The sequence below is a fragment of the Esox lucius genome, chromosome 6 (genome assembly GCF_011004845.1).
Source record: "Esox lucius isolate fEsoLuc1 chromosome 6, fEsoLuc1.pri, whole genome shotgun sequence".
NCBI lineage: Eukaryota > Metazoa > Chordata > Actinopteri > Esociformes > Esocidae > Esox > Esox lucius.
In genome coordinates, this window is record NC_047574.1 from 22,401,067 (window position 1) to 22,416,812 (window position 15,746).

The window sequence follows — 15,746 nt, forward strand, 5'->3', positions numbered from 1 at the left end:
ATGTGGTTAGATGTGGAAACCTTAGTTGTTTACAAGTGTAGAAACGGGACGTGTAGAAACGGGATAAGAAAAAATAAAAAATATATATATATATATATTTATTCTCCATGTCTTTGCAAGGCAAGGTGAAGCCATTACCATTTACCACAGTGTCTACCTGCCCTGCAAGGGGCAGCTATATACTCATACCCTACAAGGTCTGGAGCTTGCAGATTTCCTGTTATACCTGATCATTAATAACACCCACCCCAGCTGTCCTAGGTTTAAATCAGTCCGTGATTAGAGGTGAAAAACGGGTTACAAAAAAAGCATTGGAACTGGTCCAGAGTTGGGTTCGAGGGGCTTAGAGGTTACCTGTAGATAGGCCTGCTGGCAGCGCTGCACCAGCTGGTGAAAAGCAGGCGTGCGGAGGTGGGCATGGATGTGAGCCGGGTTGAGTCTCTGCAGAGCCTCCATTATGATCTCCTGAAGGACGAAGGGGCTGAGCACTCCCTTGGCCGCACCAACACAGAACTGGTACACGTAGTTAACACCTGGACAGGATGAGGGATTGGTTGGCGTTTAGTATTTGACGACACATTTGCAAAAGGCGTATTTTAAATTCTGTCATTTCTGCACTGCGTGTGCTGCAAGTCAAGCCCGATTGGCTAATAGGATGGACTGCAGACAACAGTTTATTACAATAAGATGTCATTTGTAAGGTCATATTGGGACAAAAGTTCCATCCCACACGAAAGGAGCAAATGTCTGGCGTCCTGGGGGTGGAATCGAATTTCACAAATCCCCTGGGGAGGTCTGGCTCACTATTCGTTGTATATGTTTCAGTGTTGTAGCCTAGGTAAAATGTCAGGCTGATCAGACTGCTTCCCTCTTTCACTAACTCACAAGCCTCATCTGAGCAGAACAAAAATGTTTAGTATATAGGGAGTTGATTCAGAGCAGAACTGAATCAAAAGGAAATGCATCCCAGGTCACCAAACCCATTAATGCTAATGGATTACCAAGTCGGTTTTAGTATAACAGGACATTAGCTATATAAATGTTGGCGTTCTGTTTTTTCATTAATATTTTGGAAGGACATGGATTTCCATTATTGTTATTCCATTATTCATTCTTCAAAAGGACATGAGAAAAAGGACATGCCATAAAGACCTTTGCCTGAACTTATTGCTCACCTAGCCTTGCAGCCAGACCCAGGAGCCACTTGACGTCCTCTGTGTATGGGGGGCTTCGGGAGAAGTTATTAGGGTGGTCGTTGTGAGCCCTCCTGCCCAGCATCTCCAAGGCCAGCATGCCTATTAAAAAAAAAAACAGGCTCAAATATTACAACTACTGACATTATTCATCATTTCAAAAGAACAATCAACAGATTAAACTAATGTTCACAGTTCATTCACCACTAGCGTAACATCTAGAGTCTTGCCATGTACAAACCCCATTCCAAAAAAGTTGGGACACTGTACAAATTGTGAGTAAAAAGGGAATGGAATAATTTACAAATCTCATAGACTAATATTTTATTCACAATATAATATAGATGACATATCCAATGTTTAAACTGAGAAAATGTATCACTATAAGGGAAAAATAAGTAGATTTTAAATATCATGGCATCAACACATCTCAAAAAAGTTGGGACAAGGCCATGTTTACCACTGTGTGGCATCCCCTCTTCTTTTTATAACAGACTGCAAACGTCTGGGGACTGAGGAGACAAGTTGCTCAAGTTTATGAATAGGAATGTTGTCCCATTCTTGTCTAATACAGACTTCTAATTGCTCAACTGTCTTAGGTCTTCTTTGTCGCATCTTCCTCTTTATGATGTGCCAAATGTTTTCTATGGGTGAAAGATCTGGACTGCAGGCTGGCCATTTCAGTACCCGGATCCTTATTCTATGCAGCCATGACATAGTAATTGATGCAGTATGTGGTCTGGATCCTGCGCTTCTGGATCCTGTTTAGATACGGCCTCTTTTTTGACCTATAGAGTTTTAGCCGGCAACGGCGAATGGCACAGTGGATTGTGTTCACCGACAATGTTTTCTGGAAGTATTCCTGAGCCCATGTTGTGATTTCCATTACAGTATCATTCCTGTATGTGATGCAGTGCCGTCTGAGGGCTCGAAGATCACAGGCATCCAGTATGGTTTTCTGGCCTTGACCGTTACGCACAGAGATTGTTCCAGATTCTCTGAATCTTTGGATGATATTATGCACTGTAGATGATGATAACTTCAAACTCTATTTTCCCTGAGAAACTCCTTTCTGATATTGCTCCACTATTTTTCACCCCAGCATAGGGGAATTGGTGATCCTCTGCCCATCTTGACTTCTGAGAGACACTGCCACTCTGAGAGGCTCTTTTTATACCCAATCATGTTGCCAATTGACATAATAAGTTGCAAATTGGTCCTTCAGCTGTTCCTTATCTGTACATGTAATTTTTCCAGCCTCTTATTGCTACCTGTCCCAACTTTTTTGGAATGTGTAGCTCTCATGAAATCCAAAATGAGCCAATATTTGGCATCACTTTCAACATTCGATATGTTATCTATATTCTATCGTGAATAATGAGATTTGTAAATTATTCCATTCCTTTTTTACTCACAATTTGTACAGTGTCCCAACTTTTTTGGAATCGGGTTTGTACATGGATGTAACTCACCAACTCTGTAGGCGGAGTGCAGGTAGTGAAGTCCCTGCTGGCTGATTGGCTGGCTATGCTGCTCATCTTCAGAGGGGAAAGGGGTGCTGACCAATGAGGCTGGCTGGGAAGACATCCCAGGAAGAGATGACCCCTGAATGGCCTGGATTGTGGAGCCTGAATGGACGCCACCTACTGGATAGAAAGGGGAAAAAGATGCGGCTCCTGAAAGTGCCATGGAGAATCAATTATAAACATCCATCAAGTAAAAAAAAAGAAAAAAAAGAAAAAGATTTGTACAACCTTAGGTATTGAATGTGAACCATCAATTAAATCTGCTAATACGGTCCAAATGATTGGTCAACTATAAACAGACTGACTACAGATCAAAATGGTACAAAAGCTTTCATTCACATGCATACCGGAGCATGCGACTCACACTCTCACACACACAGTTGTCTCTGCTCACCTGCTACAGTGGTGCTCAGAGGCAGGCCGGTCTCGGTGTGGTACGGGTGGACAGCGATCTGGGTCATGGACGGTACAGGAACACCCGGGAAGGTGACGGCAGTCGCTGCCATGGGCGGATGGGGGCCTGTGGCCACTGAGAATGGGTACTGGGCACCGAGAAAGGCCGGGTGCATTCCCTGAGAGGGCACACAGACACACTTAAAATTAGTTAGATGCTATTCTCCATTTCCATCGTGGGCCATTGTTGTATCGTTTATCTACACACAGAGGGACGATACAACAACATAAAAACGACTTAATGATTCCTAGAACACAAAAACGACTCTGACAAAAACAGATTCTCCCAAGATTTCCTCTATAACCTCCTGACATGCCTAAAATAATTATTTGGTTATGGATTCCTTTGCGAACTATGATTTTTAACAGTGCAAAATGGTCACTTGGCCCCCATTTTTAATGCTGTTGACTGTACATCTTCCTGTTCCCTTCCATGTCTCCCAACTCAATTCAAACTTGTATTTATAATGGGCCAAAACTGTCAAACTGAAAACATCAATAACAACACAATAACCTCAAATTGGTAAAACACAATCAAATGAAATCAAGGGAATGCAGAACTCTGTGTTAATGATTCTGGAGACAGTTTTTCCATTGCTAAATAGATTTTGACTTCCAGACAGTTTGGAGAAGTTTGTACCATCTGCTATTCTCTTTGACGTTCTGGGGACCGGGATAAGATCTGCATCTAGACTAACGATATGAGCATCTTAAAGAGCCATCAGCCTAGTATTTCACTGGAAACCTCAGTAACGATCCTCAACCAGTTGATTTCTATGTAACCAATCACCTTTCTCCATGCTGTGACACGCCCCCCGCCCCCCGCCGCCTCCAGACAGTCCTCTTACCTGTGGGTAGGCTCCCCCCGACACGGGGAACACAGTGGGCCGGGGGACGTGTTGCAGCGGGTGGCCCAGGTACTGGGGGGTGCAGACCGTGGGCAGATGGGCCTGGATGGTGGTGTAGGGGTGCAGGCCCTGGGTGTGAGGGTGGGCTATGGCCGAGCCGGGCAGGGCGTGGGACTGGTAGATGGTGGAGCCCACGGAAATGACGGGCACCACGGCCGCTGCCGTCACCGAGGCGGTGACCGCCGCCACGCCGGACGGGTCCATAGGCCCACTGTTGTCTGTCAGCCCGTGGCCAGCGTCCGGGGGCCTCCTCCCCGCGCCGCCGTTGGCCCCGCAGCGCCCCGGGCCCTCGCGCTGGGTCCCCGAGCCCCCTCCCACCGTCTGCTCGTAGAGCCAGTACCACTGGTGGGCCACCTCGAACAGAACCTCAGGGTACACGCCACCCCCTTTAGCTGCCTCCTCCACAGCCATACAGGCTTTCTCTAGCATCACGTTGTCCTGAGGGGAGGAGCAAGGAGGTGGAGGCGCGAGGACGAGGAGAGGAGGAGAAAGACGGAGAAGGGTGAAGACTTTCAGCATAAAAGTAACTTTTTGGGACAAAATTGATAAAAGGATATAAAAAAAAGAATGAAAGGATGCCCAGCCTACATGAGTAGTCCGATGTGTCTTCTGCAGAACTGAAGAGTACCGGACATGTACCTGTTCCTTGCACTGGACCAAGGCCCTCTGGATCTCATTAGGGTTGAGGGCGTGTGCGTGGGGCAGACAGCTTAGGGCCAGCTCGGCCGCAGCGCGGACCATGTTTGGGTCCCGCGCCCGTGAAGCCCTGTCTGCCAACGAGGCCACCTCAGGAGGTGTGAGGTGGCCGTCCCAGCACTCCACCAGGATGTTGAGGGCGGCGCTGCCGATCTCCATGGCCTGGCCTACAGGGGGCGAGACACTTCGATAAGCGGCCGCCACACCGCGTTGCGCGCAAATGATCTGTCGCTCAGCAGTAACAGGGGCCTTTCAACAACACCGGCCTCGGTGAGTGTTCCTGAGGCTCGGCAGACCTGGTGAGGGTCTGCCGTTGAGGCTCGCTGAGAGATTCACGAGAGGTTCTCCACATTAACACCACGGTGGTGTTGATGTCGTGTTGGCATCCAATACGGATCCCTTCCCATTACACATTACTCCAGTCTGTACCCACACCGGGGCCTCTACGCCACACGTCATGTTATGAACCTGCCATCGTCTTATACGCATGCTGAAGAAGGCCTTGTACAAGAAAATGGGATTATCTAAGTATTCTACGGTGCTATCCTATCTCCACATACTCTACACAAAGATTCAGCGCCCCATTCACTGAGTTTATATGGAACCAAACAGTGCTGAGTTCAAGCCATCATTTTAATTCACCTTAGTTCACATATACTCCACCCTTTCCAAGTGTAGGTCAGCTCAGTCATTACAGCAATCATTCTAAATAAGGTTATATGGTCAGAATCAGACCCACAGGTCCGACACCGGCCTGGAAGACGCAGGACAGAAGTTCATTGTTCCAGTGGTGGTGGCAACATCACTCACACTTCAGTGCTATACAGTCCGGCTTCGGGTCAATGCACAGTACAAAGACAGGCTTGGTGAAATGCTATAACTCACCCGCTGATCCATTTTCTCCTGGATCTCTTTGGAAACAGTAGATTCCTCTAGAGCTGCTTTGGACACAGTAGATTCCACCAGATTTCACTAGAGCTGCTTTGGACACAGTAGATTCCACCATTCTATGGTAGGGTATGGGTAAGGTTCACCTCCTACCCCCACTAACCGCAAGATGTACCACACCCTCAACAAGGCAAAATCAAAGGACGCTGAGGTGTTCCACAAGGGTCCGTGCTGGCACCACTCCTTTCCTGCTCTACATGATGATACGTGGCCAGGTCTTCAGACCACGTCCGCTACTCCACAGACGACACACAGGTTTACATGCACGCCAGGCCCAACACATCATCTCAACGTTGTCCCACAGTCAGGACAAGCATTTGATGTAGAACTAGTTGTACATCGCACTAGTTTTGAAACTCAGTAGCAACAAGATGGAAGCATTGCTGATAGGCATCCCACCAATTCTGACCCAGAAAGGAAAAACCATTCATTTTCTACAGAATTATGGGACTGCAGTACTTCGGGGGCCCGACTGCAATCAATGAATAAAAAAATTGCAGCTCTTTCCAAACAAAGAAACATACCCACTTCACCCCCATTCGTGCTGACCTCCATGCTGCTGTCCAATAACGAACATAAAAATGATCATTCTAGTCCACAAAGCTTTAAATGGCATTGGACCAGCCTACGGGTCAGAAGTACTCTCCCCCTATGAACCTCCATAACCCCTCTGGTCAAGCCAAACAGTTTCATGACCAGAACAACCCACTAGGAACACTGGGAGACGCTGCCTTATTTCTCCCATGGACCACACTGACTTATTTCTCCCATGGACCACACTGACTTGCCCTTCCATCTAACCTTATTAAAATAAAATGCATTATTATCATCATTACTTATCATAATAATAATGATTATTTTTGCAACACTACCTTTTCCAGTAACTATAGATTTGAAACCCTTGTCCTGCGAGGGTATAAAAATATACAAATTATGTATTTTCTGTGTTTACCTAATCATCTAGCGGTAACAAAGCATTCTGGGTAAACGATCCCAATAGGAAAGAACAGAGGAGAACAAAGCCGGTCACCTGTGATCCAGGAAACATGGGAAGAGTAGGTCCTGGAAAGCCAGTTGGGCGATACGAAGTTGTGCAGGCCCAGGGCGTACAGGCCAATCTCGAAGGCACAGAGGTGCAGGTTGCGGTGGGGGCCCTGGTGGCCTCCGCTGGCTGACGGCTGGGTGAAGATGGAGGTGGAGCTGTTTCCCCCAGCCTTGATCAGCACCGTCTTGGCCAGCTCAAAGTAGAAGTGGGCCGCCGCCTCTGACGGCTGGTTGGGCACATGGGGGGCGTGGCATTCAGGACGACGCCCTTTATACCTAAATAGGTGGACGGGAAGAGCAAAGGGAGCGCATTCACACATTTTCCTTTGATGAGTCCACCAATAATCACACACCATCAACGGGTTTGTGGCAGGACTCACCTGCTGGTATCTGTGCTCTTTGCCCTGGCTCCACCTCCGGCCCTACGAGAGCCACTGGATGAGGAGGAGCCCAGCGAATCAGAGGAAGAGCTGCTGATGCTGTCACTGTCTTGGCCCCTCCCCCAGGAGGCTGCAGCCCAGCCTCCTCTGAGCGGACGTCGACTGAGGGTGGGGGAGCTGTCGGAGGTGGTTTCAGGGGCACTGCTGTCGATGCTCGCCATGCCTGAGACGACCAGATCAAACCCTGTCAATCTCAAACCAATCGGCCAGTTGTATAATAGGTTAGTTATAAGCGGTTGAGGTCCTGTTAAGTGGGTTACCTGTGTGCTTCTTCTTCTGACGGACAGGAGAGCCCCAACATCGCCCGCTGTACGCCCCCCTCCCACCTAGAGCCAAACGGCTGGGCACCGTGCCTTCAGGCTTGAATGGGGCGGCCTCGCTCGGCTGGTCACATGACGCAGGCTGGGCGCCATCTGCTCAGACAATAAGTCACATTTAACACTGACACCGTAGCGGATACACAGCCACGGCTGCCTTCCAAGAATCCCTTAAATGTTTAACCGTGTGGCAGGAGTCTAACACGGCACGTACGGCCGACACCACCCACCATGCTCTCTGGCCTCACCGGCGACCTCCGCGGCTGGAGCGCTGTTCTGACCACCGCTGCCGGCCAGACACGCCTGCTGCCCGGCCGCCCCGCCGGAGGCCACCACTTGCACGGAGGACGAGGACACGGCCGCAGCTGTGGCGTTGGAGGCGTGTTTGGAAACCCCTCCTGTGGCACCCCCGTGCCCGTGGGCGGAGTGCTTCGACGGGCTCCGCTGGCTGCTGACAGCTGGCTTGCTGGAGTAGAACGAGCTCAGGGTCTGGGGTTTATGGGTCTGGCTCTCCCTGTCCAGCAGCTTGTCCAGGATCTGAGAAGTCACAGAGGGAGGGTCATGCACGGGCCTCGTTTGGGGGTTTGGTTATTCAGCTGGCTGCAGTTCGGACACCACGGCGTACATTTTTCAGCTTGCTCTGGTCATCCTTATATGTTATCATAAGGGCCAGGGCCAAGTCTCCTTTCTCTCTCCGGGTCCCCTCACACAGCAGAGGGTGCTCTGCCTCGCTCACTGTGGTCTTCATCCCTGCAGGGAAAAGGGCAGAAACGAACATGAAAAGACTGCAGCAGAAGATGTCAGCAGGTCGAAGCCAAATCGGTACCTTGGTGTTCTCATATTTTACTATCATTATCTCAGCACAAATATTCTAAAAGTGATGCCTAGCATCTGAAGGTTTAAATCGGAGAACTCTTGCAGGATAACAAACTCATTATACCAACATGTTTAAATCAGAGCATTCCAATTGAGGCAGCAAGGCAGCCCAGAGGTTACGGTACTGAGTAGTGTCCGAAAGGTTCCTGGTTATAATCGCCAAACTTAAGGATACATCGATCTTACCCTGTGCAAGACAGTTCACCCTAATTGCTCTTCTTCCCCTTAACATTTAACCAGGTCATTTCTGAAAATAAGAATTAGTTCATAATTTACCAGGATAAATAAAAGAATCCATGAATGCACTATTTTGCTCACCCAATAGGTGTCAGTAAAAGACAGTAAATAACGTGGAGTAAATTGTTTTTTCTCAACACAGCTAGCTAGCTACGGAGGCATGAGAGCAGAGAGAAACAGCAGTTCAGCCAACTCCACTACTTGTTTTCAGCCGCACAAAAGTCAGCGTTCATCACCACCTTTGGCCCAATCAAAGACAATATAAATGAATCCGTAACATGCCATTACAACAGCCGAGGCAAACGGACTCACGCGAACAGGTCGGGGACATGCTAAAGGGAAGAAAAGGGAGTGTGCTCAAAAACACACTGCAGCACACTGACTAAGGCACATCTGGACTGCCTTACAAGGCCAGCCAAAGTAGCCTACTCCGTGATGAGTTGAGGAGCAGCCAGCAGAGTTCCACACATCAGGTTACCACATACCAGGGAGTGAACACATGGTTGTTAGTCTCATCTGCCGTATTTGTAGTGTTGTTTAAAAAAAAATAAAAAGTATTGGTTTTTAAAATGGTTTACTTGAGCACACACAGACTTATTTCAGTGGTTTCTGCAGTAAGGGGATGACTCTCAGGGATTGTGACTGGCACAGGGGAATGAGGATCTTACCCAGTGCTGCTACAGCCGCCTCGAAGCCTAGCTCCTCATCGCCAGGCATCTCGTTGTTCCGGTTACGACTGGGCGGACGAGAACCTGTGGGGGACACGACTGTACAAACCAAACAGAAAGGGGGGGGGGGGGGGGCATGATTACTCAAAGTCTGCTTGTAATGATATATGTACTTTATATATACTATATAATGTGTAAACTCAAACATACAATCTGAAAGTTTTAAGATTCTGGGCAAAACGAAAACTGAACATGTACTGAGATTCACCTGGGGTACACAGCACATCAAATATAAAGCTGGCTAGCATGAGGGGCAGGACGGGCCGGTAGTCACAGAAGTTGCCGTCTCTGAGCTGCTCGGCCCGGTCCCGTATGGACGTCATCTCCACCAGGCCCAAAGGGATCTTCTTCAGCAGAGCCACCACCTCTGACTCCTGATAGGCCAGCTTGACCTCCAGGGCCTTGGTGGAGGCTGGGGGCCTCTGTAGCTCCAGGGAGAACATGCCCGTGTTGAAGGCCAGGTTGTGGAGCTCAAGCCTCTCGCTCAGCACAGTCAGCAGGAACGAGGTCTTGACCAAGGTATTGGTGGCCACCTGGGTCTGCCTGCTGGTGGACACCTTGCTCTTCTTGCCCTTGGTCTGGGGCTGCTCCACCTTCAGGTCTGGGGGGTTGGCCAGCAGGTCCCCGGCCAGCTCCACCGCCAGCCTGCAGGCCTCGTTGCTGTAGCCGTGGGCGTGGAGGGCCTCTGCGCATGCAAACAGCACCTCCATCTGGCCCTCCTGCTCCAGCGGTTTGATCCCGGCAAATATGTCCGGTTCCTCCTCGTGATTGTTCTCAGGCGCTCTCTCTGCCCCCTCCTCAGAGGCCGCACTCAGATAGTAGGCTTGATAATCATCCTCTCCTCCAGGGTCTCCCCCGGCCCCCTCTAGGGCCAGACCAGCGCCGTTGCTCTGGCCGGCTTCTCTGCGCCCACCACGCGGTGGCTTGGCAGCGGCAGAAGTCACAGTAACGACGGCGACCGAGGTGGAGGGCCGACAGTCTCCAGGCGGGGGCGATGCATCGTTTCCGTTCACCTCCATCTCCGCCTCCACCTCCACCTCCTTCCCCACGCCAACGGCCGCTTCCACGGCGCCAGCGACATTCTCCTTCAGGGGGAAGGCGGGCTGCGGCTCGGCCACGGGCAGGGTGGCAGCGAGGGTGACGCGTTTGCCCTCAAAGGCGCGCTCCTTGGGCGCATTTCCGGCTCCTTTTGGGCCCCCGCTGTACTTGTGTGGCTCCCTGAGGAGGGGGCTCGGGGAAGGCAGCATCTCGGGCGGCGGGGGAGTGAAGTCGAACGTGTTGCTCGCCTCCGCGCCCAGCGCCAGACTGGAGCCATCATCCAGGCTCAGCTCGGCCATGTCGGGCTCCAGGGAGCTGTCCTCACTGCTGGTGCGGCGCTTGGCTGCTTGGTGTTTTCCCCCAACCCCTCCTGATCCCCCTGACGAAGACTTCCCTGCCTGAGCTAGCTTACCCTTTCCCCCAGTGGAGGAGGAGCTGGCGCCTTTGTACACGCCCTTACTACCGCCCTCCTCTAGAGAAAGAGACACAGCGCCTCCCAGGCGCACCAGGACCCCTCCGGTGCCTCCGGCCGACAGCCCCTTCCTCTTGCTCGCAATGGTCTCTTTGGGCCTGACGGCCACTTCTTGTTGAGGACTTCTGCCCTTGTAGTCTCCCCCACCCCCCTCAGAGCTGCCAGATCTCCCCCCTCCTCCTCCGGGTTCAGGGGGGTCTCCAGACGGACTCGCCTTTGCTCCTCTCTGCTGTTGCACTGCCCTGGCCCAGCAGAAGGAGGCGCTCTTCTTGTCGGCACTGCAGTAGGTGATGCCGGGCAGCGGGTAGGCCACCTCCCAGTTGAAGTAGCAGGACTCCACTGCTGGCTTGAAGCCCTGGAACAGCTTGTCCAGGGACTTGCGGTGTTGCCCTCGCTTCACAATCTCAATCACCTTCAGGTGCCACTGTTTGAGCTGGGCTGCTAGCTCCAGACGCCTATAGGACGGTGCCAAAAAAGACGTGGAGAAACACTTTTAGTCAATGTAAGAAGGGACACACACACACACACACACACACACACACACACACACACGCTAATTTAACCCAGGACTTCAAGTAGGAGCACATAACCCTCAGATGTCACTGTGGGACAGACCCTGGTTTAGGTCGAAAACATTATATGACTGTACATTCCTAAACAATTCAGATACACATGAGATGTGTTGAAACAAAGAGAAGGTAAGACACAGAAACTGTCCTGGCAGTTATCAGCCTACTAGACAGTGTTAGATAGGGATGAAATGGTACAAACATTAAGACTCCTGGTCGCCCCCCTCCCCAACACCTCAAACATGTTTACACGTTGACACCAACATCAACTCAGTATTCCTACCACCGGGGGCTGGTACTTTGTCCTACCTTCGTATTCAAGCTGCACCTCACATTCGATTGTGATCCGGCAAAAACACAGCGGGGTAAAGAATGTTTATAGCAAACAGGAGTACGCACTAAACAAGCCAAAGACAACATTTTGAATGAATCAGCCTATGCCTCCTGTGGGGTGCTTATTACAGATGGATACAGCCTAAGTGACCGTTCATTATATAACCCTGGAGTAGGAAATAAGCCCCTTGCTGCAGACCAGCGCTCGTTATGAGAGTCAAACAAGAGCCGTCTATCTGGAGTGGATTCATTCAGCAGCCTGAACAATGTTAACATATTGCTCACACACACATATTGCATTTTCTATGAGTGGGGTTTTATTTTAAGAAAAATATAAAGTATTGGCATTCCGGACAGTGCAATGGTCAGGAATTACATGGCTTATCTATCCATATTTTGCCAAATAAACCAGAATATACTGCAGCAACTGTTGCCATTTCACATTCTTCCACTACACTGAAACTGAACCATGGCCCCGAAACTGTGTTACGCAGAGAAGCGCAGATCTGGTGAACAGTTACCCCCCGGGGTTAGGCAGACAGGGAAGGGGTGCTCACCTCTGAGGGCTCATGGTGGGGTCGAGAACAGCCAGCCGCCACAAAACTACCATCTCGTCACACATGCTGGCACAGGCGTGAGCCGCCACCTCCGACTGCCCGTTGCTACGCCCAGTGTGCCCACTAGCACTGCTGTGGGATGCCGATGTACGCACACTGTACCACCAGCCTATAATCTGAGGAGAGAGGAGGGAAGAGTCACAATGTACCACCAGCCTATAATCTGAGGAGAGAGGAGGGAAGAGTCACACTGTACCACCAGCCTATAATCTGAGGAGAGAGGAGGGAAGAGTCACAATATACCACCAGCCTATAATCTGAGGAGAGAGGAGGGAAGAGTCACAATATACCACCAGCCTATAATCTGAGGAGAGAGGAGGGAAGAGTCACACTGTACCACCAGCCTATAATCTGAGGAGAGAGGAGGGAAGAGTCACACTGTACCACCAGCCTATAATCTGAGGAGAGAGGAGGGAAGAGTCACAATGTACCACCAGCCTATAATCTGAGGAGAGAGGAGGGAAGAGTCACACTGTACCACCAGCCTATAATCTGTGGACAGAGGACAGTCACAATGTACCACCAGCCTATAATCTGTGGACAGAGGACAGTCACAATGTACCACCAGCCTATAATCTGAGGAGAGAGGAGGGAAGAGTCACACTGTACCACCAGCCTATAATCTGTGGACAGAGGACAGTCACAATGTACCACCAGCCTATAATCTGAGTAGAAAGGACAGTCACTCTGTATCACCAGTTTATAATCTTAGAAGAGAGGACAATCACACTGTACCACCATCCCATAATCTGAGGACAGGTCACTGCTGGTCTTGTGCGGATAAACACGCAGGTGACGTGTGTGTGTTTGTGGGTGTGTTACCTGTTCGTAGGTGAGACACTGCTCAGTAAGGATCTCTAGCAGGGGGGCCGCGTTGCTGTCCCTTCTCTTGAACATTTCCCGGACGATGGACAGAAGGTTCCAGATGCCCTCCGGCTCCCTCCCCCTCAGAGGCCTCAGGAGGCAGGCCCACTCGGCAGCCGCTGGCGGCTCGGTGGACGACAGGTACATGGAGTTCACGTCACTGCTCAGAAAACACACACAAAGCGTTACCACACACCCCGTCTGTGTTCCCTCTTTAAAATACCCAGGGGGACCCCGCCCATCTGCCGTCTTACCTGAAGACCACAGGAGAGGGGCCGCAGAACTTATGCAGCGTCTTCTTGATGTTATCACTGAGCGTGGACTCATCTAGATACCAGGTGCTCTGGTCTGAGGCCGAGGGCCCAGCGGTGGGGTCTGAAACAGAGGGAAGGGAAGTTGGCGCAAATAGAAAACAAGGCGGAAGGTCAGTGAAAGCATTATGTTCCACACAGGAACAAAAGAAAGAAATTAGAGCAAATGTCAAGATGTTTCAAATTGATATTTGGGAAACGCGCCATCTCCAACCACCTTACATCCTGCTAAACCCGCCAAAACACAAAGAAACAGAGTTGGCCTGAGATAAGGCAATATCTAGTTGTGGAAATCGACCCTCATCTCATATCGGTGGTGGAAGTGTTGAGTTACAACACAAAGTAATACAATACAAAGCCCCGTTAACTCATGATCGTCATCTGGATCCACGTTATGAAGCCGTGTGAGAGATGAGTTGGGGCTGGGGGCCAAACGAAGGGCAGGCAGGCGGGACTCACCTGGGGCCCCACACACGGTGTTGATGGCTGTGGACTGGGAGGACAGAAGCTCATCCAGGAGTCTCTGGGCCGTGGGCAGAATCTAATAGGGAAACGGACGGGAAAGAATTGATACGACGGTGAATCTGTTCAGTCAACAAGCTGGCAATCTGTTTCACAAGGCTTTTTAAAGTCTGTGGGTTTTCAGTAGTTCTACTGATTATCCTCCCTTCTGAACACAAGGCTCCAATTACAGCTAAGAAATACAGTGGGCCTTAGCGCTGAGTATCATTACACAGACCAACACTGCACTATTGACTGCAATACATAAGGACACAATGCAGCTACTGTGTGTTCTTTATCTCCGTAGCACAGGGCCAGACAAAGGGAGTATTGAGCATGAGCCGGTTACAGACTGACAATGGCTACCGCTACAAACCTAGGCACTGCGAGGTGACACATGAAACACTGTTCTAACGTTCAGCCCAACGCATCCTTAGGACTACAGACTCGTGACTTCAGCACACTATGTGCATTATCACTCTGTTGTTTTTGTCTGAGCCTGAAAGGATGAAGAAACGCGCGTCGCCAGTGCTAGCACGCACGCACGCACCTTAGCCACTTCAACAGTGTTTCGACCGTCTCACCTGCTGGGGAAGCTCACTGATGAGGTACTGGGCAAACTTCTGCAGCTGGTCCCTCTGCAGCCTGGACAGGGACTCCGAAACAGGGGCTCGCAGGCAAACGGCAGATGCCTGGGGACGAGAGGTGACACGTGAGCGTACTTCAGTGCAACCGACTTCTGAGCCATACCTTTCACATGCCCCCACAGCTTACTACTCCGCAGCGGAGCAGGTGTGGAAATCACCCCCCCCCCCCCCTCAGTTTGCCAATGGGTGAATGTGGCCCATGCATAATACATGGTGTAGAGAGACGGGCCTGGCCAGGGGGTGGTGATGAAGGCCAATTCTCTGGTTGGCCCTACAGACGGCGATTAAAAGGAATTTGGAATGTTCCCTGGGGGGGTTGTAGAGTACCACACCTCCACAGAAAGTAATTATCTACTTTACATAAAAAAAAGAGAGTGAGCACTACTACTGTTTGGTGAGCAAACGGACCAGAAAGATGTGTGATTCCTGCACCAGGTGGACTGAATATTGACTAATAGCCAGGATAAATACCAGGAATAGTAACATAGGGAAGGACAATGGCATGCTTGTGCTCTAAAGCTGTTTCTAAGCTCCAATACAATGTGATTTTTAAAATGTTGTCTATTTGTGCACTGTGCTTTTTCCAATTGGCCAACACAGTACTACTCCTAAGAGTGGAACTATGGAAATAACTCTTAAGCAAAGGGTTTATTGTGATCCAATGAGAGACAACTAGTTCACTTGAGAACCAAACCAATATATAGTGATTTCCACACCTAGCTGTCAAGAGTCAGGGGTTGTGGTGTGTGTGTGTGATATGTATCACATTGTTTGCCTGAGTACAAATTCCTAGTCTTCGGTTGGGAAGAAGGCCCATGGAAAACTGGACACTTTTGCCGCAGGTTTTCGAGTCTGGTCAGACCTCAATGACCTGTGTAACTAGATGGGTGCAAGCCTACAACCCAACGAAGACAGACACAGCCTCAGAACCACTGGTCTGGGCTCAGTCTGCAGGGGAAACACACAGCTCTAGGCTGACAACTCGTTCTTCAATTCCATGCATCAGAATGCTGACATTTGCAAGGACA

General features: G+C 50.2%; 1 protein-coding gene across 9 annotated transcripts in view; it reads right to left on the reverse strand.

Annotated features, from left to right (window-relative positions):
* The window catches only part of zswim8 (zinc finger, SWIM-type containing 8), a 41,908-nt gene that overhangs the window by 3,879 nt on the left and 22,283 nt on the right, over window positions 1-15,746 (reverse strand). Inside the window, exons 5-22 of one of the 9 annotated variants that reach the window (XM_010892295.5) lie at window positions 14,656-14,763; window positions 14,030-14,111; window positions 13,514-13,634; window positions 13,218-13,419; window positions 12,336-12,511; window positions 9,575-11,331; window positions 9,307-9,414; window positions 8,151-8,275; window positions 7,756-8,062; window positions 7,469-7,621; window positions 7,149-7,371; window positions 6,755-7,044; window positions 4,720-4,943; window positions 4,021-4,518; window positions 3,114-3,291; window positions 2,666-2,839; window positions 1,176-1,295; window positions 355-533 (exon numbers count right to left, since the gene is read on the reverse strand). In XM_010892295.5, coding sequence (XP_010890597.2) covers window positions 355-533; window positions 1,176-1,295; window positions 2,666-2,839; window positions 3,114-3,291; window positions 4,021-4,518; window positions 4,720-4,943; window positions 6,755-7,044; window positions 7,149-7,371; window positions 7,469-7,621; window positions 7,756-8,062; window positions 8,151-8,275; window positions 9,307-9,414; window positions 9,575-11,331; window positions 12,336-12,511; window positions 13,218-13,419; window positions 13,514-13,634; window positions 14,030-14,111; window positions 14,656-14,763 — 5,025 coding nt within the window. Of the gene's footprint in view, window positions 1-354; window positions 534-1,175; window positions 1,296-2,665; window positions 2,870-3,113; window positions 3,313-4,020; window positions 4,519-4,668; window positions 4,944-6,754; window positions 7,045-7,148; window positions 7,372-7,468; window positions 7,622-7,755; window positions 8,063-8,150; window positions 8,276-9,306; window positions 9,415-9,574; window positions 11,332-12,335; window positions 12,512-13,217; window positions 13,420-13,513; window positions 13,635-14,029; window positions 14,112-14,655; window positions 14,764-15,746 lie in introns of all 9 variants that reach the window. The other 8 variants (XM_010892296.5, XM_010892293.5, XM_010892291.5 and 5 more) reach the window with 8 other exon arrangements.